General features: G+C 38.5%; 1 protein-coding gene across 1 annotated transcript; it reads left to right on the top strand.

Moving 5' to 3' along the window:
- Positions 1–929: 929 nt before the first annotated feature.
- Positions 930–27,074, top strand: Lypla1 (lysophospholipase 1). Its single transcript, XM_055603274.1, has 9 exons — positions 930–1,130; positions 1,577–1,608; positions 13,108–13,173; positions 14,489–14,536; positions 15,243–15,313; positions 18,360–18,433; positions 21,241–21,342; positions 22,500–22,676; positions 25,391–27,074. Exons 1-9 carry the CDS (start codon positions 1,062–1,064, stop codon positions 25,442–25,444), a joined length of 693 nt encoding a protein of 230 aa, XP_055459249.1. The 5' UTR covers positions 930–1,061; the 3' UTR covers positions 25,445–27,074.
- The last annotated feature ends 111 nt before the right edge of the window (positions 27,075–27,185 follow it).

Below are 27,185 nucleotides of genomic sequence, written 5' to 3'. Positions count from 1 at the left end.
GAGATTCTTCAGAACAGCAGAAACAAGCTCACTGGAGGATTAAAACTCCAGAAACACTGCAGGAACTAGTGGCTTTGAGGTAGGAAGGACAGAGAGCCAATAGGCATCCCAATTTGATGTGTCCTTGTTCCCTCTAGTAGAATAATGGTAGCCCCTGAAACTCTACATATTTCATCATAGAGAAACTCACCTAACAGTGATTTGGATCATTTTACGTTCACACTCAGAGCTAAAGACGGTTGTGCTTTCTCTGACAAAGGCCTGTTTGACTTAACGATATAGTGGTATCCCTGGGTATGGTGGTACTGCCATTAGTCCCAGCACTGGGGAAGGCAGAGGTGGGCAGATCTGAGCTTCAGGCCAGTCTGGTCTACAAAGCGAGTTTCAGGACAGCCAAAGCTACACAGAGGAAACCCTGTCTCAAAAAACAAAAATATATATTGTTTTGGGGAAATTATGATCAATGTAACTTTTTTTTAAATAATGTACAAATTTTTCACTATTCAGATCCAGGGCAAGAACGATGTAAGAGTTCTGAGTAAGATCCCCAAATCCCTCAGGACTGAGATTGCCTTGTGTAAGTTAATTAAGTGGACTGTCTTTAAATCTTCAGTTCATCAACCCCTTTCCAGTCTTAAAGAGTGTTCCCTAGAAACTGTATTTGGATTCCTCACCGACTTGTAGCCTTCTGAAGGTCATGGCCTTCTGGCCCTGGATGTTTCTTCGACCGTTCGCAAGTCAGACACACCGCGTGCGCAGCAAGTTAAGTATGCCGCCCGTGCAGGACGGGGCAGCGGGAGGTCGGCGGCGGCGCCCCCCGGCCCGCCCCGCTCCGCGCGGAGCCGCATTGTGACGCGCACGCGCACGCGCGGCCGAGGCGGGGCCCGAGCTCTGGGCTGCGGAGGGGCTGGCGAGCGAGCGAGCGAGGAGGGCGGCGCGGGGGCGCGCACGCGCCTGAGCGCGCGCCCGGAGGGGCGGGCAGGGACTCGGCTCGCACGCCCTTCGGCCGCCGGGCGCCGGAGCTCCCTTCCGCTTCCGACGCGCCGTCGGCCAGCCGGTGGATGTGCGGCAACAACATGTCCGCCCCGCTGCCCGCCGTCGTGCCCGCCGCCCGGAAGGCCACCGCCGCGGTGAGTGGCGGCGCCCGGGCCCGAGCCCCCGGCGGGCGCAGGCCTCCGCGCGTGGAGGAGTCCGCGCCACCCCGCGGGCTCCTCCGGGGTCGGGGCCGGGGATCCGAGCCGGCGGGGAGAGTTCCGAGCCGACCTGCGGCTGGGGAGGCTGCGCCGCGGGAGCTCAGGTTAACTTTTGCTCCCGGAAACTTTTGTGACGAGAAAATTCGACTGTGTGCGAGGCTTTGGTGACCCGAGTTTGGAGAGACAGCTGTCTTTATCAGATTGTGATCTGAGTGCTAAGACGCCACCCTGTCTTAGGAATTAAAAGGAAGGCGTATAGAAATGAATTACCTTGAATCACTGTTCTGTTGTTTTTAGGACCTACGTTCTCCTTTTGTAACTTAACCAAAGCTACAGCGTGTAACAGTTCAGTGTGGGCTTATTTTTCTCTTTTTCTCTTTTAGGTTATTTTCCTTCACGGATTGGGAGATACAGGGTAGGTACCATTAGTAGTAACAGTAATGGGACGGGGTCATGCAGCTGCTTACTGGTCAAAGGTTGCATGCTGAAGAAGGTTGAAATTGCAGGAGCAAGTACTGCTGGTCGCATTTCTCATAGCCCAGTGATGAGACAAGCTTACCAAGCCCCACGGAGTTTCCCCCTTCTATTGAGTTTCTTATTGTCTCTGAAACACGTTAAAATTGTTAACTGCAGTTTGAGTGGGTATTGGATACCAGAGCAGAGTGGAATGTTTGCAGTGTCAGTGTGCAATTTCAGAGCAGGGTGAGAAGGACTAGTTGATTCTGTTACAAGTAGCAGCAATAGCATGAAGCACGAGTCCCAGATCAGCAAGTAGATCATATTTAAAAGAGAAAGAGAAAAAAAAAAAAAGGCTACAACTTGAAGATTAATTTGGAGACTTACCAAATTTTGCTTTGTTTTTGTGGTTCTAATAACAAACCCCGTTCCTTATCTGTACTGGGCAGACACTTTACTTCAGTCCCTTATCGGTCTACACTGCACTAACTTAGGTTATGATTTTTTCATTCCTTTTTTTTTTTTTTTCCTACTGAGAGGTTTTTTTCGTGTTTAATTTGGTGATTGAAACTAGGGTTACATAAGACTGTCAAATTTAAATAAAAGCTGGGGAGGTGGCTCATTGGTTAAGAGCATGAGCTGCTCTTCCAAAGGGCCTGGGTTCAATTCTGAGCACCCACATGGTGGCTCGCAACCATTTGTAACTCCATTGCCAAAAGATCTGATCCCTCTCCGGCCTCCACAAGAGCTGCACACACGCCGTGCACAGACTTACATGCAGGCAAAACATAAAATTAAAAAATATATAGATAGATTAAAACTTTAAAAATTGGGTAGAAAAACCCCAAAGATAAATTTTTATAAAGTAGCCAAGATATTATTAAATGTTCTTTTAAATGAGTTATTAGCCCATTGTTGCAAATACTCAGGAGGTTGAGACAGGCCGTTTTCTTTAAGTCTGGAGTTTTTTGTTTTTTTTTTCCAGACATTTTTTTAATTATTATTAAATTTTGTTTACCTTGGTGTTCTTCCTCTATGTATGTCTGTAAGGATGTCAAATCACCTGTAACTGGAATTATAGACAGTTGTGAACTGTCATGTGGGTGCTAGGATTTGAACTTGGGTCCATTGGAAGAGCAGCCAGTGCTATTAACTGCTTAGCCCTCTCTCCAGCCCTGAACTCTGGAGTTTGAGACCAGCTTTGGCAGCATAGTGAGACCTTGCCGATGGATGGATGGATGGATGGATGGATGGATGGATGGATGGATGGATGAATGAGGCAGTGGGCTAGACTAGTTGTCCCTTTCAGGTACTAACCATGTCTGGCCTTTAAACATTGGAAAGTAGATGTATATTCAAGGTAATATGGCTTTAGATGATGGCTAGATTTATTTGGTTTGGATTGGTTTGTTTTTTTACAGACAGGGCTTCTCTACTCACTTTGTAGATCAGGCTGGCATCAAACTCACAGAGATCTACCTGCCTCCGCCTCCCTAGTGCTGCTTTGGAGGAGTCAGTTTTCTGTCCCTGGGATTGGATTCAGGTTTTCAGTGTTGGTAGAAAGTGTCTTAACCCACTGACCCATCTCGCCATTCCAGTTTTTTTAATTAATGTTATTATTTTGCTGTATCTGAGGGTGGTCCAGAATTTACAGCTGTCTTCCAGCCTCCACCTCTGTTTGATAAACCTTCAAATTAACTTCTAGTTGTCATCTGCTCTTCAACTGATTTTTCCTCTTTGGGAATAATTTTTCTTTCCCTTTCTCTCTCCTTTTCTTTACATGCATAGCTTGCTTTTCGCTGTTCTGTGTTTTTTGAGATAGTCCCTCTGTGCTGGCCTGAGCTCCGTGTAGACCAAGCTTGCTCCGAACTTGTGATCCTCTTTCCCCTGCCTGCCCAAGCCTTTACAGGTGTTTGCCATCGTGATGTGCAGCCTAGGGGAGCAACAGTTTTTTGTGTATAAGTGCACATGTGCACATATGTGTGGAGGCTGGAGGACAACCTTGAATGTTGTCTGCTGTTAGCTTTTTAAAAAAATAATTTTGTTTTTGAGATAGGGTCCAGCTTTGGCCTGGTTTCCTTTGGCTTTGCTTTTGTTTTTTAATGATGTATTTCTTTATATTGTATCGTAGTACTTTGTCTGCATTTATGTTGGTGGGCATTGAGCATGTGCGTGCGTGCGTGCGTGCGTGTGTGTTTGGTGCTTTCAGATGCCAGAAGACTGCATCAAATGGCCTGTAACTAGAGTTGGGGACAGTTGTCAGCCTGTGTGTAGGTGCTGAAAAACCAACCCAGGTCCTTTGAAAGAACAAGAGGAGCAAGTGCTCATAACCACTGAACTGTCACTCCAGCCTCTTCTTTTCTTTTTCTTTCTTTCCTTCTTTTTTATTTTAAATGGGTTCTGGTAAGTAAACCGAAGTCCTCATGCTTACAAAGAAAACAAACCTTTAGTCCCATTTCTAGTTCTTAAAAGTAATTTATTTTTCATGTTCTTTTATTTGTACTAAGTCTAATATGGAATTACTGAAAATGTAGGATTCTGTCAATACATCCAGTAAAGATGAGATTTGTGGGCCAGGCATGGTGACACAGGCCTTTAATCCCAGCATTTGCGAGACAAAGGCAGGGTCATCTCTTAAGTTTGAGGCCAGCCTGGTTTACATAAGTGAGCTCAAGGCGAGCCAAGGCTACATAGTGAGACTCTGCCTTAAAGCAAAACAAAACAAAAAAACTCTACCTACCCTCCTTTACTAAATGGACTTTTATGTTTTCGTTGCTTTTTTGAGACAGGGTCTCTCTGTGTGGCCTTTGCTGTTCTGGAACTCCCAGTGTAGACCAGGTGGGCCTGGCTTCAAACTCAACAGATTTGCCTCAGTGTGCTGGGACTAAAGGCTCGCTCCACCATACCTAGCAACTAAAAGGATTCTAAATGGCAGAACTTCTGGCGAGGTCCTTTTTGTTTTGTTTTGTCTTGTTTACTTTGTTCACAGATTAGTCTTGTGAATCAAGCAAGCCAAGAAAAGAACAAGACTTTAGCATAAGCAGGTCCTCAACAGATCCAGTGTGGCTAGATTCTTCCAACTAAAGAGTGAAAATGTGAAAAAAAAAAAAAATCCGTTTATAAATACCAGAAGTATCTGTGGTAGGAAATGAGTTGCTAATTTTATGTTTCAGTTGCTTATATAACAATTAAAAGTACCCAGTTATGAGACTACCATATGAACTATCACTAAAGAAATGGTAATTTAAGTCCATGAATATATGGTGAAACTCAAAAATAAATGATAGAAAAAAGTGGCAATTTAATGTTTAAAAATATTTAGCTGAAGTCATCTTACATGTTTATTATTTGTAATGTGTAATGCATTAAAATGAATATTGAGGAAATCCTGTTCTGTATTGCAAGAAATCAGTTTCCTTCTAAAGTAAAAATAGTTTTTGTAATTTGAAAATGTTACAATTGTGTGGCAAAAAATTGAGAATGTTAATATGTTTAAAAAGGGAAGGAAATATGTTGAAATTCCATAACCCAGATACTGCCTATGCATTTTCCTAGCATTTAAAAACTTTTATTTTGAAATATTTCCAGACTTACAGAAGTTTCAAGAATTACATAGATCCCTGAATACACTTTCGCTAGACTTCCTAATCTCTTCTTTTCCTGACACAAATATGCTTGCTGTGCCCTTGACAATAAGTTTTAGATGTGATAGTTGCATGTCCTATATGCCATATAACCCTTATAATATATATATATGTATATGTAAACTGAATGCCTTTTTTTGTATAAGGAAAATATCTTATATAACCCTGGAACAGTTAAATTCAATGCACTTAATATTATCTCACGTAGCACAGGGGCAGATTTTGCCAGTTTACCTCAGTAATGCAATCCAGTTCATTGTCACATAAGCATTTAGTGGGCACATCTGTGTTTAGTGGCAAACTATTTCTGTTTTTGAAAAGTGTGAGCCTGAAGCAGGAGGTTTAGAAGTTCCACACCAGCCTAGACTATACATAGCTGAAACCAGCCTGGACTACAGAACAAGATTTTCGTTTTAATTTTTGGATTAAAATTTATTTTTATTTTATGTGCATGCAGTGTCTGCGTACATAAATGTGTGCCATGTGCACGCCTGTTAGATGTCCTGGAACTGGGATTACAATGGCTGTGAGCTACCATATTGGTTCTGGGAATCTAACCCTGGTCTTATGCAAGAGCAGAAGTACTCTTAACCACTGAGCCATCTTTACAGCCCAGCAAAACCATTTCAGACAAAACCAAATCCCAAACCCGATAACCCCCAAAACCTTGCATTATACAAGTTTGCCATTAGATGCTCTCTCTCTTAGTACATCTGTTAGATGTACTCTTTTTCTCTTCTTCTCAGCATTTATTCAGTGGGGATGTCTGTGTGCATGGAGGTCATAAAACAACTTTCATTCGGTTTTGAACACTGGTTTATGCTTAATATTCATTTGTTCTTAAAAGTGTTTTAAGCTTTATACCTGAAAATTTTTAAAGGACTGAATACAAATTGACCTAGACAAGGCTGGCCTTGAAACTCACAGAGATCCATGGGCCTCTGTCTCATGAGTCCTAGGCTTAAAGGCATGTACACCGTGGACTTTTTTTGGTTTTTCTTATGTAGGATTTTTTATCATTTTTGTGCCTGGGACAGGGGTTGGGAAACAATGACCCAAATTCAGTTGTGACTTACCACTTACTGTTATTTTTTATTGAGATGTAATTTGCATACCATAAAATTCATACCTTTAAAATATATAATGGGGTGATTTTTAGCTTATTTGCAAAGATCAGAGATCTTTGTAAGTTGAAAAGATCATCACCTTGATTGCAGAATATTTCCAACATCTTACAAAAGAGTCTCTTTTCTTCTCTCGAGCATTACTTAGTTGTTCCTTTTCTATGATTTTGATTATTCTGAATGCTTCATATAAATGGAACCCAGATTATATGATCTTCGACCCTGGGCTTCTCTCATTTGGCCTGTGTTCCAGGATCGTTTGTATTGTGACATAACTATTGCACTTTCCTTGGGTGGTGGTGTGCACGCCCTTGAGTGTTCAAATACTCACGTCCATGTGCACATGTGGGGCTGGAACAGGACTCTGTTATCCTCTATTGAACTCTGCCTTGTTGACTTAAGAAAGGTTCTCTCACTATAGCAGAGGCTCATCGTTTTGACTAGACATGCTGTGTGTCTCTGTCTTCCAAGGTTGAGGCTATGGACATGTGCAGCCATGGTGGGCTTTCTACATGGGTTCTAGGATTCAAATTCAGTCTTCACACTGCAGAACAAGTGTGTTAGCCCCGGACTTGTTTCTGTGGCCCTGGGTATTAATTACATGCTCTTATTACCAAATAATCCATCGCATGACGATACAGTTCTAGAATTACTCAAAATTTGGGTTATTTCCACCTTTGGAGCACTGTGATGCTACCCTGAACATTGCCATACTGGTGTTTGCATGGACATAGCTGTTTAGTTCTCTGTGTTGTATGCTGGTATGCCAGGGTACAAATGGTGGGTTAGTACTCCCAAGGTATTTTTACTGCCATTGTGCATTTTACGTTTCTTTTGTATAGGGGAGGGGAGTACACGTGTGCATGGAGACCAGAGGACAACTTCTTGCATCATTCTTTAGAAGGCATCAAACTTCGTTTTTCTCACTGGCCTACCTAGCCCTTAGCAAGAAGGCGACATTGGCTAGTCAGTGAGTTCCAGGATCCTACTTTTCTTTACTTCTAGACTGTTGGAATACTCACTCAGCCTTTTTGCTGTTGTTGTAAAATGTTTATTGTGGGGATTTAACTCAGGCCCCCATGCTTGAAAAGCAAGCATTTCCCTGCCAGAACTGTCTCCCAAGACCCAGTTTTGCATTCAGCAATGAGATGGCTCTGATTTGTCTTTATTCTCGTTGATACTTGTTACTCTTTCCTCCTACTTCTCCTCCCCGTCTCCATCCTGCCTGGCTGTGCAGTGCTGGAGCTTGAAGAGAGGGCCTCATGCAAGCCACTAAAACGCTCTGCTAATTGTGCTGTATTCCCAGTTCCATGACTAGCTTTTTTTTTTATTCATCATTGAATATGAATAAATGTACAAGCCACAGAAGGTCATAAGTATAAATACCTGCCGTGTAGACCATTGATATGGAAAAAGCGGCCAAGATTTTGTATATTAAAAAGCATTGTAAAAGTAACATTTTTTTGTTTGTTTGTTTGTTTGTTTGTTTGAATCCTGTTTTCCCAGTTGCCATATGTCTAAGTCACTATTTCGCAATAAAATAAGATTATACGAAGGTGAGGCTGTCAGGCATTCTAGCTAGTCATATTAAGTCAAGCTTTATTGTATATGTTGACTTTTTTCTCCTTATGAGACTGTCTTGCTCTATGATGGCTTTTAATTCACTGTGTAGTTCAGTTGACCTCAAGCTTAACAATCCTCTTGCCTAAGCCATTCAAGTACTGTGGTTCATTACATGTATATGTTATCAGACCAGGCTTGCAATAATACTTTGAGGAAGATAATTGAACCTGTGTTCCACCTGGACTCTTAATAATTGGTGGACAATTGTTTTAGAAATGTGGTTTTTTGTTACCATCCATCCCCAGAGGTCTAATTAACTGAAATTTCACCATGGTGTTTATGGCTTATTTAGTTATCCCTGCGGTTATTAGCACAAATCCCCAAATAGAGAATACACTAATGATATACTCAGAAGTTGAAAAAAAAAAAAAAAAAAAAACTGAAATAGCATTGGCAGTAAGCAAGGTAACGTTTTCTAATGCGGATGGACTGTTGCCTTTTACAGTGGTTATAGGATGTATGTGTATATAGTTCAAGTTTTATGTATTCCAATAACTATTTGTTTATTTGGTTTTGTTTTGAAACAAGGTCTCATATATAATGCAGGTGGGCTGTAAACTCACAACTCCCTGACTTAGCAGAGTGCTGAGATTACCCAGGTTTTATGTTTCATTTTGTTTTAGGTTTATTTTTTGTGTGTGGGTGTTTATTTCAGGATTTTTGTACATGCCTGGTCCCTGTGGAAAACAGAAGAGGGTGTCCATTTCCATGGAGCTGAAGTTAAGGACAGTTTTGAGCCAACATGTTAATGTTGGGAACTAAATCCCAGCCCTCCATAAAAGCAAACAAGTACCATCTCTCCAGCCCTACATTATGTGTTTTAAATGCCGCTTTAGTCACATGGCTTAAAAGGCCTCTTAGAGGCAAGGACTGCTTTGATTGCTTGATAATTTCTGGTTTAGTCTGATGATCTGGAAGTGCAAGTATGTATCAATACTGCAGAAAGTTTAGTATGCTCATTGTGACACATGCCTGTGTAAACCCAGTACCCAGAAAGCTGAGACAGAAAGATGGTTATGAATTTGAGGCCAGCTTGGGCCACTAGTGAATACTGAGCCTTCTAGTTACAGATTGAGACCTTGTCTCAGCAAACAAACAGCAGCCAATTTTTTTTAGCCATCCTAGTGGATATGAAGTGGAATCTTACTGTATGTGTTTTCGTATGTGTGGGTTTTGAGACAGGGTCTAACTCTGCAGCACAGTCTGCCCTTGCACTCCATCTCCTCATACCTCAGCCTCCAGAGGTGACAAACGTGTACTCTGTCAGCCCTGAGTGTGGTTTTGCCTTTCGCTTCCTTAGTGACTGATGATGAGCATCAGTCCTTGTATTTATTGACCATTTGGATGCTTTGCAGAATGTCCTTTGCCCATTTGTAAATTGGGTGGCCATTTGGTTAGTTATAGGTGTTCTGCATTTATTATGGATGCATACTATTAAATATATGATTTGCACATACTTTTCTTTAGATTGTCTTCACTTTCTTCATAGTGTCCTTGAAGCACAAGTTTTTATTTTTGTTGATTTTTAGTTTATTTTTTCATAGTTTGTTGAGTTCTATAAGTTTGTTTACTACATTTCATAATTTGGCCTATTTTGAGTTAATTTTTATGTGGGTGTGAAATAGCAATCTAGTTTTATTCTATTGCATATAGGTATCCATTTGTCCCAATTACGTTTGTTAAAAAGACCCCCCTCCCCCCCCCCACTGGCTTTTTACAGTGTTTTTAATTGACAGCAGTTTGTAATAGTTTATTTCTGGATTCCCAGTTGGTTTATAGGCATATTCTAGTCCTGTCATTATGCTCTTTCTAACTATATTGTTGTAATTTTATGAATTGGAAAATGTTAGTCTTCCAACTTTGTTCTTTTGCACGATTGTTTTGGTTATTCTGGTTTTCTTGTTCCCCTGCAAATTTTACAATTGGGACTCTGATTAAGGATTTGTTTACTGTATATCAAGTTAGGGAGTCCTGCCATTTAAAAACAATGTTAAGTCTATTAGCATGGGGATATGTTTTCATTTATGTAGCTCTTTATTTTCAACATGTCTTATAGTTTTGCAAGTAAATCTTAAGACAGGTTCACACACACACACACTTTTTCCCCATCTACAGGCAGTGGGACTGGGAGGATGGAGCCAGTAAACGAGGTGGACTAAAGTTGGTGCAATAACCAACTTTATTCAGAGAATCAGACAGTTTATACTCTGAGGGTTAAGAAGAGTGGCATGAATAAAGTATCTAATCACACGCATAATCCACATGTGACAGACAACCCACACAGGCAGAACATGAGTTTTCATAGAGGCATATAAACAAATAACGATAACCAGTTGTATGAGTAATCTGAAGAAAACTCATTCCTATCCTCTACACCTGGGAGGAACATGAAAGCACATTCCAAGAACAATTCCAAGTTACTTTTTCCCCCTCTAGTAGTGTGTATAGAGCCTTTTTTCGCTGTGACTATTAACTAGTAGTGAGTGAAGCTTCCAGTGGGGCACCAGCTCAGTTTCTCCATGTTTGATGACATAAATATGTTATGCCTTCAACAATATTGTAGAGACTATCCAAAAGCATTGTCAATGGCCTCTAATGTTTGGGGAATGGAGGACAACCTAGGCGGCCCCTTTGGCCAACAACTCAAATCAAAAAGATGTAACCCATTCCTGTTACCGGAGATTTTCTTTGGTAGTATATTATGACAAATTGAGGTATTGCCTCCCCCCATCATATGGTGAATTGATTAAATTCCTTTTTTATATGGGCATATCTTAGGAAGCTTCTGTAGCAGCAGGTCTCCATATGGTTTTTCAAAAGCTGTTAAAAGTTGTCCCTCTCCGTAGTCCCTTTACCATCCCCCGCCCCACTTAATCCTCCTGCTCTAATTTCCCCTGGACCCCTTTAACTCTGTTTTATATCCCCTTCCTTAGATGATCTCCCTGCATCCCTAACCTCTTAGTATTTTAAAGTGACATGCATATATCGGAAGCATAATAGCTAACATATAAAAGAAAACAGGTCATATTTGTCTTTCTGGGTCTCAGTTACCTCATGCAGGAAGGTTGTTTCCAGCTCCATCCATTTACCTGAAAATTCTTTGATCCAGTTTTTCTTTTCAGCTGGATTGTGTAATGTACTATTATATAAATGTACCATATTTTCCTTTTACATTCATTTTACATACATCACACTGATGGGCATCCAGGTTCTTTCCCATCAAGCTACAGTGAATATGGATGAGCAAGTGTCCCTATAGTAGGATGTAGAGACCTTTGGGTATGTCCCTAAGAGTAGTATAGCAGGATCTTGACATAGATTGATTTTCAGCTTCTTGAGGCACTCCCAGTCACAATGTATAAGCATTTCCTTTCCCCCACATCCTCACCAATATGTACTGTCATTTGTTTTTTATTAATCTTGGACATTCTGAATTAGGCTAAGATAAAATCTGAAAATAATTTTGTCTTTTTCTAAGGATGTCAAACATTTCTTTAAACAATTCTCAGCCATTAGTATTTCATATTTTGATATCTGTTCTATACTCCATTTTAAATTAGGTTATTTCTTTGATATTCTAGTATTTCGGAGTTTTGTTTTTAGTTCTTTTATATTCTAGTTACTAGCACTCTGTCAGATGTATGATTGTTAAAGATTATTTTTCTATTCTGTAGGCTCTTTGTTTAAATGGTGTACTTTGCTGTGCAGAAACTTTTTAGTTTTATGAGGTCCCATTTATTGTTAGTCTGAAAGTTCTTTCCTGTACCAATGAATTTTAAGTTTTTTCCATACGTTTTCTTTCATTAATTCAAGGTATCCACTCTTATGTTGATATCCTTGATCCACTTGAAGTTGAATTTTGTGTAGAGGGTGAGATGAGGTTTTATTTTTCCAGATATAGCTACTCAGTGTGATCATATCATTTGTTGGAGATGCTGCCTTTTCTCCAGTGTGTATTTTTGGCCTGTCCAGAATCAGGTGTAGGAGTATAGGCTTTTATTTGAGTCTTTCGTTCTCTTCCATTTATCAATGTGTCTGTTTTTATGCCAATGCCATGCTGTTATTACTACAGTTCTGAAATAAGGGATGTGATACTTCCAGCAGTGTTTTTATTGTTCAGATTGTTTTGGCTATCATAGATCATTTTTATTTCCATATTAGTTTTGAGACTATCATTTTCAACTTCTGTGAAGAATTGTGTTGGGATTTTGATGGGAATTACATTTAACCTGGAGACTGCTTTTGGTAGGATGGCCATTTCACAGTATTAATCCTATTGACTCATGAGGATGGGAGGTTATTCCATCTTCTAGTGTCTTCCATTTCTTTCTTTAGTATTTTAACGATTTTATTATATAGGTCTTTCATTTGTTTGGTTATAAGACATTTATATTATCTGTCTATCTTAGAGTAACTATTTTAAATATGTAGTTTTTAGCATATACATATTTAGAACATATATACATATATATATATACTTATGTGTATCGTTTGAGGCTCTTGTGAAAGATACTGTTTTCCTGACTTTCAATATGTTTGTCATTTGTATATAGGAAGGCTATGGATTTTGTGTTAATTTTGTATCTTATTACTTTGCTAAAAGTGTTCATCAGCTGTAGAATTTTCCTGGTGAAATTTTTTCGCTTTGTTTGGTTTTTCGAGACAGGGTTTCTCTTTGTAGCTTTAGCAGTCTTGGACTTGCTTTGTAGACCAGGCTGGCCTCAAACTCACAGAGATCTGCCTGCCAAAGTACTGGGATTACAGGTGTGTGTCACCACACCAGGCTTTCCTGCTGTTTTTAAAGGTCTTTTATGTACCAAATCATATCATCCAAAAGCAGCATCTGTTGACAGTCAGAACTCACGAGAGTGTCCTCTGTTTGGCAAACATTAGAGAATGGCTGTTGCTTCCAGTCAGCAGTGGTGCTCAATTGCGTATTTTCTATTTTCATGGTACTTTATGAAGCGAACATCAGTCCTCATAGAAGTTTTAAGTACTGTGTTCTGTACTAGTTTACTAGAATGGAAATCAGTAGTTAATAGCATGATTTTAATAATTTTCTACCAGGCATGGATGGGCAGAGGCCTTTGCAGGTATCAGAAGTTCCCACATCAAATACATCTGTCCACATGCGTGAGTATTTCTAATATTTCTAATTGGGTTTTTTTCTTCAGAATCTATAACAAAATTATGATAGCTTTGCTTTTTCAGAAAAATATTTAAATATAATTATTTCCCTTTTAAATAAGTAAAAAAAAAAAAAAAAGACTAGTAGCATTCTTTAAAACTAAAATATTCTCTTGGTTAAATGGGAGTTAAGGGGAGGTCCCTTTTTAAAATTTAAGATATTCTTCTAGGCGTCAGGGGAACTTAAAGCCAGAACAATTCTTTCAGATCTGTAAGTGTTATGAAGTTCCAAGGGTACCCATGCGTTGCCTGTAAGCATGGTTTTACCTGTTATATTTGTGAGAAATCTTTATTAAATTGAAGACACTGGGGTTTTATTAATTAGAGGCAGCATGTATATTGCTGTAGATAGGGTTTCAGTACCTGTAGTGTCATTAAGAAACCAGCAAGTTTTAGGCAAACTCAGAAAATCAATAAGCTTGGCTAATTTGAGGTGAAAGGTTCCTAAGAGCAGCTGTCGGGAAGCCGGGAGCATTGGATCCATGCCAGTGGGTTAGTGCTTACTTCTCAGAAACAACAACACAACTAAGAGGATGGAAAGAGGATAAAGCTGAGGATTTCCTTGGCCTGCAGCAGAGGCTCTGACCTACCCTCTGAGGGCTACAGCTAAATGCTCTGGCTAGTGTGGCCAGCCCAAGCAAGAGATAGAATTCTTTACTTATTTGAATTTCCATGGTATTTGCCTCTCAGTTGAATTGCTGAAGGCTGTTTCCTAATCTGGGGAAGTTTGTTTTCATAGAATGTTAAATTGATTTTGTTGTATGTATAAAGAGGACAGTGGAATTGATAATTTAAGAATATATTCATGTTCCTATCCTCTTTCTTGTACCTGGCTTTTTTGTTTGATCATCCTATTTTTCATTCCAGACTTGAGTTAAACATAATGGACACTCGGGTAGAGCTTATATTTATTTATAGGTTTCCTAATCAAGCAGATATATAACTAAGGAATAAGCAAAATGTAATCTGGGCATATGGGAATTAATGGTACAGTAGCTAGGCAATAAATGCTCTTGCCAGAGCCTCATTGTTTATGTATTTCCAATTGACTCAGTTCCCAGAAATTACAGGTATAAAATAAGACCATTGAGACAAGTACTTGTTATGAACCAAGTTTAGTCCTGGCAACAGCTGCTCTGTCTTCAGAAAACAGTTGTGGGAACAGAGTTGTAGAGGTGTGAAGTGTGAAAGGCATCTCCTGTTAAAGTTTACTGTGAAATTTGGCTCTGTTATCCTGATGTGCTGTTTCTTTCCCTCTTAGGCCCATTATGCCAGTTACATTAAATATGAACATGGCAATGCCTTCTTGGTAAGTAAGAGTTTACTTGCTCATTAAGAACCTTTTAGCCTTTTCAGAAGGGCTCTTGTGTATATCCTTTATTTAGGTATTTTTAAATTGCAAGAGAACATTTAAGTATTTTAGTACAGTAAAATACTGTACAGTATTTTTAGTACAGTATTCATGCTTTTAATTGAGTTAAGCTATACAAAAGGTAGAAAAACTTTTTTTTCTGTGAGTAATGAAGAGAAATCTATCCTACTGCTTGGTGTTTGTTGGGTTCCTAATCAAACATTTGATTCATGAGACATGGTCACTGATTACCCCACAGCCTCTCCATTCTGCCAACTCCTCGCCTTCCTGCCTGGCTTGCTGATGTTTAGGTCATAGCATTGTAGCCCTCTCAAGGGGATTCTCATGCCCTTTACAGCCAGAGGGTAGAGTGAGTGAGTGTCATCTATACTGCTTCTGGGCTCTTCCCACTACTGAGATCCTGGTTTGTCAAACAGAAATGTTTTCATCATGACACTTTCATTTTCAGTCCAGCTCCTACTATTTGTAATTTCTCTACAGACTTGAAGTTAGTAAACATACTTGCCAGGTATGGGCCTTTACAATCAAGTAGTTCTTTTCTCTTGGTCTTTTCTTCCTTCCTTCCTTCCTTTTTTCTTTCTTTCTTTCTCCAACATATTTTTATTGAATATTTGGAAATTTCACACTTGCCCTTATTTTCTAGGTTTGATATTATTGGGCTTTCACCAGATTCCCAGGAGGATGAATCTGGAATTATACAGGCAGCAGAAAATGGTGAGTACCAAAAAGCATTTATAAAGGCAAACACATTCATAAATATCTTAGTAGATTCTGTAGTTACATTTTGATTAAATGTACTTGATTAAATGTGACATAGTTACATGTTTTCAGAAGCTAATCCCTCTGTTCATTTCCCTTACTTCCCATCTTTCTCTTCCTGCCTTTGCTATGTTACCGACCAACCTATGGTCTCACAAATGCTATATAAGCACTCTATCACTGGCCCATACCTCCCAGTCCACAGTCTCCATTCTAAGGACTCTCTCCTTTGCTACCACACGTACATACTTTCTATCTGTCTCTCTGTCTCTGTCTCTCTCTTTTTGGATTTGAGTCTAGGCTTTCTCTGTGTAGCCCTGGCTGTCCTGGAACTTACTCTTAGACTATGCTGGTCTCAAAGTGATACACTGCCTCCTGAGTGCTGGGCTTAAAGGCGTGCACCAACCAACTAGGGCTACATACCCCCTCTTTATCTATAGTCAGTTGTAGTCATCAAACGAGCTCTGTTGAATAGACTTTGTTTTGACTGACATAAGTAAAGCTGAGCATGTTGGTGTCCATCTATAATCCTAACTCTTCGTAGGCTGAGCAAGAGGATTGCTGTAAGATATAGCCAACCTGGATTGCACTAAACCTTGTCTCAAAACAACAGTACAAAGGCAATGGAGAAAATACTTTAATAGTTGTATTTAGTTATTAAAGAGACTTGAAGTCATGATAAAGACGTAAGAATGTAATAATGTAAAGGTAACTAACAGTTAAAGTGGTATTAGTGGTTAATATTAGTGAGGTAATAATATGTACCACTGACTAATCACTTAGCTTCTTCCCAGCTCAGCATTTCCTATGAATGGGCTCATTGAACACTCCTCTGAAGTTAGTACTCCATTCTCCTTTGTAAGCATTGTTTTGTGGGTGAAAACAGATTAACTCACTGAGAGATACAGTTTTTAAAAACTGCATAGCAACAGCCTTTTGTTTTATTTATATGCATTTGGGAGTTAAGAGTATCTTTAGTTTTTCATACAATGCAGTAACGGCAATGACTTACAATATATGGTGACTTTTGTTTGTGGGCCACAGGAGAAACCAACCCAGCTGAGAATTAGTAACTGCAGAATCATGGAGCTGTGTATATGAGCTGCTCTTTCTACTTTTATATTTATTTGAAATTTCCCAAAATATAGAAAAATAAAACCCAGAAAAATCCTTTTATTCTTTTTAAAAACATCTTTAAATCTTTGACATGGAGAACATACATTCAAAATGCATTAGCTATTTGGGATGTGAAACCATGACCACTGACTTTTTCGATAATCAGTATAAATATTAAAGCTAGAATCCTAGAGCTAGGGTTTTGTCTTAAAATTAAATGAGAATAATATTTGGTTATAAGTGTGTTAGAACCTGTGGAAGATGAAAGAGCTGTCTTGGCTAGATAAGCCCCTGAATAAAAGATTCTCTTTTAACAATAGAGTTGGTGGGGCTAGAGAGATGGCTCAGAGGTTAAGAGCACTAGCTGCTTTTCCAGAGGTCCTGAGTTCAATTCCCAGCAACCACATGATGGCTCACAACCATGAGATCTGGTGCCCTCTTCTGGTGTGCAGTTGTACATGCAGGTAGAACACTGTAAGATGCATAATAAATGAATCTTAAAAAAACCAAAACAACAGAATTGGTTACTTTTTCCCTCTCAAATGAATATTGAAGAGAGTGAATCAGGTAGGAAGGCAAGGATAGAGAGAATATGTTACTGAATAAAGAACAGTTATGGGTTGCCTTCTGGGAAGGACATGCCTGTGCACTTAGGGAGAGTGTGACTGAATTTGGAACCCACTGCTCTGCAAGTGACTTATTTTAGTTTGTTAAAACCTTTATTTTATACCATCTAGATTATACTGTCAGTTGGTATAATCTAGGAAGGAAAGCTAAATAGTCTCAGCCCACAACTGCCTCCTCCTTTCTGACAGCTGGGCTGTCTTTACCCCGCCCTTCATTTGTCTCAGTAGGTTTTTCATTTCCTGGTATAAAACCCACTGTCTCATGATGTTCATACTGGTTGGACTGCCTTTTATTTTTCATACAAATTTTAATAACTAATTTTTTTTGTTTGTTTGAAACAGTCTCTCTATAGCCCTGGCTGTCCTGGAACTCATTATGTAGAACAGGCTGGCCTCGAGCTCCGAGGTCTACCTGCTTCTGCTGGGATTAAAGGCATAAGCCACTACACCCAGCTTAAGTTTTTTATAAACTAAAAATAACTTTAAATTTGGACATGACTATCTATAACTGCCATTCCAAGGGTTCTGACACTCTTTTTTGGACTCCATGGGCACCAGAAGGCACACCTGTGTACACACAGGGTACACACATAGAATTTCAATTCTCCCCCTTCATTTACTGTTTTTACTTAAACAGAATTCTAGTAATTTTAAGATTATTTTATGTGCATTGGTGTTTTGCCTGCACATATGTCTGTGTGAAGGTGTTAGCTCTTGGAGTTATAGAAAGTTGTGAGATGCCATGTGGTATTGAGAAATTGAACCTGGGTCCTCTGGAAAAGCAGTCAGTGCTCTTAACCTCTGAATCATCTCTCCACCCCCTAATAATTTCAGTTATAGGAAAAAGTAGCACTTCGGTTTTTAAAAACATGACTAATGTTGTTAGACACTGTAAGTCAAAAAATAGGTAATCCTTAATTGTATGCTATTTTAAAATGAGCTTTACCTAATTTCTGTTTAGTTCATTGAAGAGAGAACTATAAAATGTACATGAGAATTAACCATAAATAAGAGGACATATATCGCTCTGTGAGGAAGAATATAAAACAAAAAGTTATTGAAGTGTTAATCTAAGCAGCTTCTGTAGAGTTTGAGGAGTCAGATCATGAAACTATATGCTACTTTGTATTCTAAAATACAAAGCTTCAAGCTCTTCATTCATTTCTGTCTTTAATATACTTTGCTTCTGTTATTTATTTCCAGTTTTTAGTTATCTCAGTGTACTTAACTTCAAAAGTACTTGATACTTTTGTTTTTAGTAAAAGCTTTGATCGATCAAGAAGTGAAGAATGGCATTCCTTCTAACAGAATTATTTTGGGAGGATTTTCTCAGGTAAGTTTGATTGGAATGTCCACACCACCAGCATATTTATCTACAAGTATGTACCTCAACTATATATATAATTTGGGGGGGGGGGGTGTTGTAGGTGACGATTAATATTTCCTATTGGTTTATCTTCTAGTATTCTGGTAAAGCTTGCTGTTAATCTTAAACAGCTGTATAACCAAATCACCACACTGAGACTGGGTTTTTAGTTGACCTAGAACACAATGCTGGGCAATATTTATTCCCTCCTAAACCTCCAAGCTCTCAGTTTCCTAACATTTAGATTTCCCACATTGTACTTGCTTTTTGTGAAATCTTAGGTCTGGTTCATGCTCCATGTCCTCCAAGATCTCTCCTCCAACTCTGCTCTCCTCTCACCCCTCTCTCGCTCCTCCTCCTCCCACTCATCTCCTGCCTTCTGGCTCCTCCCCTCTTTCCTGTCCTCTGGCTCCTCCCTGCTCAACGTTGTGTCTAGTTGCTTTTATTTTGTTCCTGTTTACACAAGAGTTGAGACAGGATGCTTATAGTTGAGTATCACAATGCAATATCCAGATTGAAACCAGAGAGTTGGGGGTGGGGAAATCAGCATTTGAATTAACTGCTGGGTAAGGCATATACATTTTAAAAGAAAAAGAACATTATACCAAGGGTGGGGGGAGAGTTCCCTTTTTTGGCACCGTTACAGTTGTTACAGAATCTTAGCTCATTGGGCTGAATTAAGTTAGATTGTACTGGAAATTATTTCTGCTGTGTACTTTTATTTCTTCATTCTTTCATTTTATTTCTTCATTCTTTCATTTATTGCCTTTCCTAGTTTCTTATTACCATTGCCTTTATCTTTTAGATTGCCTTCAAAATTGATTCATTAAATAACTGATTGGATCCTAGAATGTACTTCTGGGTTTTTGTTTTTTTTTTTGTTTTTGTATGTGTGTGTGTGTGTGTGTGTGTGTGTGTGTGTGTGTTTATTGGTTGGTTTGGTTTTTGAGACAGTTTCACTGTGTTGTAGCCCTTAAAGTAACTACAATACACTGTAGTTAGGCTTCTATTAGTGAAAGAGGACTGTAAGGAAACAGGTGTAAATGCCTAGGTTTCTAAGAGGGAGCTGATATAGAAGTACAGTATTAGTTGGCTTTCTTCCATGTCCGGCTTCTTTATGTTGACCATACATCATTCTTGGTTTGTTTTGTGGTGCTAGTGATTGCCTTAGGTCCTAGCACAAGCCGAACAAGAAGCTCTATATCCCCATCTTGAACTTAAGTTTTATTCACCAGTTTCCATGTTACCTGTTCCTAGCATGCTCTAGCTTCTAATCTCCCAATTGGTAACTATAAAAATGTCAGAACTCTGGAATCAGTTGAGACAATAAAAGTCAATGGAATGTAATAATATATGGTAATATGGTTAATATAGTACATTAAAGAGGAGTTATTGATGGGGGCTGAAGAGATGGTTGAGTGGTTAAGAGCACTTGCTCTTCCAGAGAACCCAGGTTCAATTCCTAGCACCCACATCGCAGCTTACAACTATAACTCCAGCTCCAGGAGATCCGACTCCCTCACACAGACATACATGCAGGCAGAACATCAGTGCACATAAAATGAAAATTAATTATTAAAAAATAAGAGTGTTATTGATAAGTGGTCTTTATCTAACTAATACAATAATACCCCCACACAAGCATAAGGTCAAAAATTAATGTTTTATTTAAAGTACAATGTGTACATAGTTATTACATTATTTCGTACTGCATACAGATTACAGCATACAGAAACTAATTCCTAGGGCTGGGGAGATGGCTCCGGCAGTAAAGTGCTTTCCACATAACCATGAGGATCCTCAAAACTGTGTTAACATTTGAGTGTGATGGCAAACATTGATAGCCCTAGTGCTAGGGAAGTGGTGACAGACAGAGACCCTGAGCTGCCTGGGCCCCCAGCCTTGAGTAGTTCCAGGTTCAGTCAGAGACCAGGCCTCAAAAAGAAGGTGGCAAACAATTGTGGAAGATACCTACCTGACCTCTACACTAACACTCCATACACCTAAGGAAACCAGTTCTGAACACTTTCAGCAAAAAAGTTAGCTATAAGTCTGTGGCATCATTGTATCAAGGAAACTGAAAATAAAACTATACCTCAGGAAATAGGCAGTATTTGCAAAGCTATCAGGACTTTATCTCCATCTTCATTTTTTTTTCTCTGCTTATTTGTTTATTGCCTTTCCACCAGATGTTGGCCATGTTAGCTTTTACAGCTCGGGGGTTTACATGTTGCATTTCCAGCCAAATAGAGATAGCCTGAATGTAGCTGAATCCAAACTCCACAGTCCTGAGAGAAAGAACATCACTTCCCAGGATCAGAAAGTTTCTCATATCTCCATGTGATGCAGCAAGTTGGGGGCCTGGTCACAATAGTGGCATCTAGATAGGTGACAGAATCATAGTTCCCAACACATAGCATGGTGTGAGCTGGGTGAGCAAACCTCTGAAAGTATCTGGCACACTATGTGTATTATTTTAAATTCCTGCTTTAGAAAAACAATCTAAACCTACTTTGGAGTTTATATGTAAGACTTTTCAGAGAGGAAAATGAGAACTATAAATACAGACTATCCTTAAGCCATGCTGTAAGTAGAAATCTTGTATTGGTGTATTTTCTTGGAGGTAGAGATCTAAAAGCTACAAATATGTTTTTATTCTTTACCTGATTTGATGTAATATTGCTCACATAGTATATTTTCTTATGAACATTACTACATTTCTCTTATTTGTGTTTGTCAGAACCGTGCTCTAGTTAACTCTGCTTCTATTCCAGGGAGGCGCTTTATCTTTATACACTGCTCTTACCACACAGCAGAAACTGGCTGGTGTCACTGCGCTCAGTTGCTGGCTTCCACTTCGGGCTTCGTTTTCACAGGTAGCCTGCATAATCGGCATAAATGAGATTATAGAGCTAGGAGACAGCAGATGATGTTTAGGGGCAAGGCATCTTCTTTATTTTAATTAGTGAGCTTTTTAATCTCTTAAAAGAAGTTTTACATTCATAGAAAGTTGAGTGGGAAATAGAGTTCTTAATATTCCTTCTTTCCGCTCCGTACACAACTTTCAGACACCCCACACTACAGTGGTACCTTTGCTTCAGTTGGTGAGACTACTCAAGGTTCATGGGTTACCTCACAAATTTCTTTAGACCCTTGTGATGTGTTACTACGCTTGCTCTGCATGTCTGTGATTTATAGAATAAGCTTATTATCCTGTCTACATAGAACTATTTGATACATTTTAAGATACATTTTCACACTCAAACATTTTACATTCGTCATTAGACGAATTTTACTATAGAATTTTAAAATATTTTAACAATGGCAAAATATGTAACATACCGTGAGAGATGTGGAGATTCTTTTCAGATTCTTTATTTTACTTTCCTTTTTTGTTTTTGGTGCTGGACATTGATCCCAGAGCCTTGAACATTACTAACCACATACATTACTATTGTATTAAAGTTGCCATTTTGTTTGTTCTTGAGACAGTACACAGACTAGGCTGACCTTAAATCTGAATCCTCTAGCCCCAGTATCCCAAGTGCTGAGCTTGCAGGTGGCCTATGCCACACTCCAAATTCATTTTCTAATCTAGAGTTTAGGTCTTTTTGCTATGTAATAATTTTTCAGTGTATTATACATAGTAGATTGTTAATTCTCTTATTTAACTCAATTAAATAAAGTTGATAACATGACTTACCTAATGTGTACCAGAGTTATTACCTCTCATGTCAATGTACTGAAAATAAAAGATGAATTAAAATGTAATTGGCTTAAAGAAACGTATTCATTGGGAATGTGTATTATATTGCATGGCAACATAATGATGTAGAATCAGAAAGTGCAAATTAAACCTAGAATTTAAATTAAAGATTCCAGGGAAACATAAGGATAGAGAGGATTTACTTGGCTAAAATATTTGACTGAATTATGAGTAATAGCATATGCATGTATATCTATAGTTTTTAAGAGTTTGGTACAGTGCTTTATATATTTGATACATAATACTTCTTTTGTATTTGTTTTGCAGGGTCCTATCAATAGCGCTAATAGAGATATTTCTGTTCTCCAGTGCCATGGAGATTGTGACCCTTTAGTTCCCCTAATGTTTGGTTCTCTTACTGTTGAAAAACTAAAAGCATTGGTAAATCCAGACAATGTAACCTTCAAAATCTATGAAGGCATGATGCACAGCTCATGTCCACAGGTAGGTGTCTCTGGAAGCAGTGAGTAGCACCACTATCTTAGTTTCTTCCATGTTGTATTCTCAAGATAAATAGCATTTGGATGTTGGTGATTTAAAGGAGTTAATGAATTCATGATTGAAGCAAGTTAACCAAATTCTTAATGATCTTTAATTAAAATTTAGAAATCTGATCACCTTTTACCAGTGAGCATTACACATAGTCCAGTAGCCAAGTTTTAAGTTTTTCTTGCATTTTCAAGATAGGGTTTCTTTGGATAACAACCCTGCTGTCCTGCTTTGTAGACTAGGCTGGCCTCAAACGCAGGCATATCTGCCTGCCTCTGCCTTCAGAGTGCTGGGATTAGAGGTGTTGTACAACCATGCCCAGCTCACAAAATCCAGTTTATAAATATACCTCTTTACTTAGTAAAATTTAAGTTATAATAATTAAAGTTTAATAGAGAAAATGTACATACCCAAATAACTACTGACAGAACAGATTGGTGGTGTATATTGTATTTGTAGTGCGTTTTTTGTTGTTTGTTTTGTCTTTTTTGTTTTGTTTTGTTTTTAGAGTATCCTGAGAAACTGAGAAGAGTGAAATAAAATTTATCTTAGAAGGCACTGAGACCATGATGAGATAGCTAGAGTATGTAGGTAGTATGTATATACCAAGTGTGCAGGTAAAGGAACTAAGTTGCTGGCAGGAAAAGCAAACGGTCCAGTTTGGCAGAGTCTTAGAAAACTCTTGTCAGGCTAGGGGTGTTGCTCACTTGGTAGAGTGGTTGCCTGCTATGGACAAAGCCCTGGGTTTCATCCTTTGCACTTCAACTGATGTGCACACAGCATGATAGCACAACTGTAATCTCAGCACATGAAAGGTAGGAGCAGAAGATTATCCTCATCCTATTTCAAGGCCAGCCTAAGGGGGCAGAAGTGGGAGAGAGAGAAGGTAGAGACAGGTTTCAGGATAGATGATAAAGGGAGTAAAGACTTATAGAAATGTGCATGTGTGCTGAGGAAGGATTTGATCACTAGTTAACAGGAAGCTTTTTTTTTTTTTTTTTTTTTTTTTTTGAAGTGAGATCTGGTCTAGATCATGAAACAGCTGAAGCAGAATCCAGTAGTATATTTGGGTTAATTCTATATATAGGACAGGAGGTCTCAAAGTGACCATAAAGTAGGTACAAAGAAGAGTTTACTATAACAAGAAGGAGATGAGGTTGAGATCAATGAAAGGAAACGAGGACATAGAGACAGTATACGTAGACCTCTTTCAAAAAGTTTTGTTGATAGACAGGATTACACATTTCTGCAGTCCCAGCACTTGGGAGGCTGGGATAGGAAGACCTTCTTTTTAAGACCAGCTTGGGCTACACAGTAGATTCTGGGCCACCTTGGCAAAAACCTTGCTTCAGAAACAGGGAGAACAGTTGGGAAGTTGGGAGCCCCCTCCCCTCTCTCTTTTTTAATGAAATGGGACAAAACATCTGTGAGTAGAAGGTGATAAAGATATTTGATGAGGGGATATTTTAGATCATATGATCATCTGGGACCATAGCTGGATTGTGTTATCTTAAAAGAGATATTTTGAGTCAAGATAGAAAAGGATTGGGTGAGTATTAAGAGATGTTAAGAAGAGGAATCAAAGTTCTTGGGAGCATACATGACATGTTTTTTGTCTTTGTGATAAAGTGGAAGATATAGTTACTTAGAAGACAAAGACCTGGATGGGTTTGGGGTGCTTGTAATGGCCTAGAATAGAATGTTTGGTGGCTAATCACTGGGGCTGTAGTCTAAGCTAACACTGTTGTACAACCACTCAGCAACGTTAGGTCATTTGCTTTAGGCACAGAGGAACAGAGGAAGTGGGTAGTAATGTGATGTAACCCAAAGACTGACGTGCCTGGAAGCCTACAGAACCCTCTGTTCCCACTCTGATCCTGAAAGGAACTGTTGAATCCAGAAGAGTAGGGCGACTCGGGGATGGCTGGAGATCCTGAGCATCTCGAGTACCATGCACATAGATAAGTACTTGTGCTGGCGTTGGAGGACTTTGGGCTAAATGAGCAAGAACTGTAGGATGGGGGTGGACTATTATTAGAAACTGTTAGGTAGTGTTGCAAAATAGATCACTTTCATGTTTTAGCTCTTCTCAGTGATACAGATTCAGGTTGGAAGTTCACTACATAGCTAGCTTGTTGACCAATGGAGGTCAGAGGCTTTAAGGAAAGGAGGAAAAATGGCTTCAGACTTAGGAGGCTTCCAGGAGAAAGTTAACGTCATCCTTCTCAAGGTCTGTCTCACATATATTCTTTCAAATGAGTAACTGTATGCGATTCTTTATGAAAGGTGTACGCACACGAAGATTAGTTATGTATCATTTCTTTTTAATAAGGAACTGGTAAAGCTAGGCTTTTCACTGTGTTCAGTTGTCAGTAGGTAGACATTACTGTATGGGTACTGTCATTCTGAACTTCCTGATGCCCTGCTGTTTTATTTACATATCAGAAAATACAGACTTTTCATGGAACTAGATAGTTTGGGAGCTTTTGTTTCAGTGTTCAATAATAATGCCAAGAAATGTTATGAAATTTCTATTGGAGCTTCATTTTCCTTACATGCTCTTTTATTGTAGTAAAACATCCTCATCTACATGGATTTTATTACTGGCTATTTTGGAAATGTAATTTCTGACTTATGTAGCTGTTTATTAAATCATTTTTTCCAAACAGGAAATGATGGATGTCAAGCAATTCATTGATAAACTCCTACCTCCAATTGATTGACGTCACTAAGAGGCCTTGTATAAACGTTCACCAGCATCACTGTAGTAGAGTATAAACCTTTTCCCATGCCTGATCGTAAAACTTCTAATGTTTGCAGTGTTAAAATGTGTTACAATCACACACCAATGATACAGGCTAAATGATCCCTAATGGGAAATGTATGATCCTTTCAAGCTTCTATACATACATTTGTATTATAGCCCAGAATATACTAGTATTAAAGTAGGTGAAGTGAAGCAGCTAGCTTTTTTTTTCTCAAATTAATTCAGCAAAATAAAATACCATATCCAGAGTTTTATTACATTATTTGAAGAAATTTTCAGGTCTAAACAATCTGTTAAGATCTAAGTGACTTATTAATTCTGTAATTAAACTATGGTTTTACCCACAATTGTTAACTCACCATGCAGTGTCTGTATTTTTATATGTGTATTCATATGTATGTGACTGTAATACATAAGAATTAGATGATATTGCATTACCCCTAATCTTAGGGATAATGCTTTTAAGTGTCAAAAAGTAATACTGCGCTCTTCAATTAATGGCCCTTTTATTTGGGGACCAGGCTTTTTTTCCTTCTATTTAATTTTCTCCTCTCAAGAAACAAAAAAAAAAAATTAGGTTCTTTGTTTTTTTATTTTTCCATAGCAAATCAATATTGCCTCTCTGTCATTAAAAAAAATCTGGCAATATATATTATAATTTGACATTTGGGAACATAGACATATAGTATTTCCAATCTAGGTAATATGAAAAGAAACCAAACATTACTTAAGCTTACATATTTCAGATAACTGCACCTTAGTCCAATTTTAGGCTGTAAGGATATCAGTCCTGGTGGTAATTCTGTAGTTTTTATTTTTCTGTAAAAATCTGATGAAAGCGTAAATGATATCATGGCATGTTCAGAAATAAGTACTTAAGACCAGTTATAAAGACTAATTTTAAAACAGTTACATCTTATAGTAAGTTTACATTTTCTTTACATGTTATGCTTAAAGCCAAATACTGTTCAAGATGAGCAATCAGAAACTTTTATTTTTATCTGGTAACATACTAATTTGGAACTTTCATCTTAGGTAAAGGAGTTTTTGATAATAAGTCTCCTGTGCAAAAATTAAAATAGCAATCATTTGCTTTTTCAAAGTACTGGTGAAAATAATTTAAATTAATGTATGGGTAATAAAAACTGATTAGAACCCACATAATATATATAAACCCATATTTGTAACTGTTACTACACAGTTGAATATGCTGCAAAAATTATGGTTATTTCTGAACTGTTGCTTTTCCTGCTGTTTTCCAACCGACCCAAGACCATGCTAAGAAGCATCTTTATAAACGGGTGCTAACTGATATGGAGATCATTTGGTATGTACTAGATAGAATGTCAACAATGAAGCCATATGTTTATGTCTGGATTTAAAACAATTTCAGACAATCACTTACTGTTTTGTTTTAATTTGAAAAAAAAAAATTACTTCAGTTATACCATCAATAAAGTTTTATTTGGGGTAAGAAATATTCTGTTGAATTCCTGTACTGTAATGCAAGTAAATGTCATGTTTTTCACAGTTTCTATCAACATGAAATAAAATTTAATCCTGGCTTCTTGGATTGTTTTATGAAATACTGTTTCATTTCTTTAAGATAGGATCTTACTCCATACCCCTGGCTGGCCTGAAACTTGCCTAAATAAACTCTTGCAGTTGCTTTTGGTCATGGTATTTTATCACAGCAA

This window comes from Psammomys obesus, unplaced genomic scaffold (assembly GCF_907164565.1).
Source record: "Psammomys obesus unplaced genomic scaffold, mPsaObe1.curated_primary_1811, whole genome shotgun sequence".
Classification (NCBI taxonomy): domain Eukaryota; kingdom Metazoa; phylum Chordata; class Mammalia; order Rodentia; family Muridae; genus Psammomys; species Psammomys obesus.
This window is presented reverse-complemented; position numbering and strand designations above follow the sequence as displayed.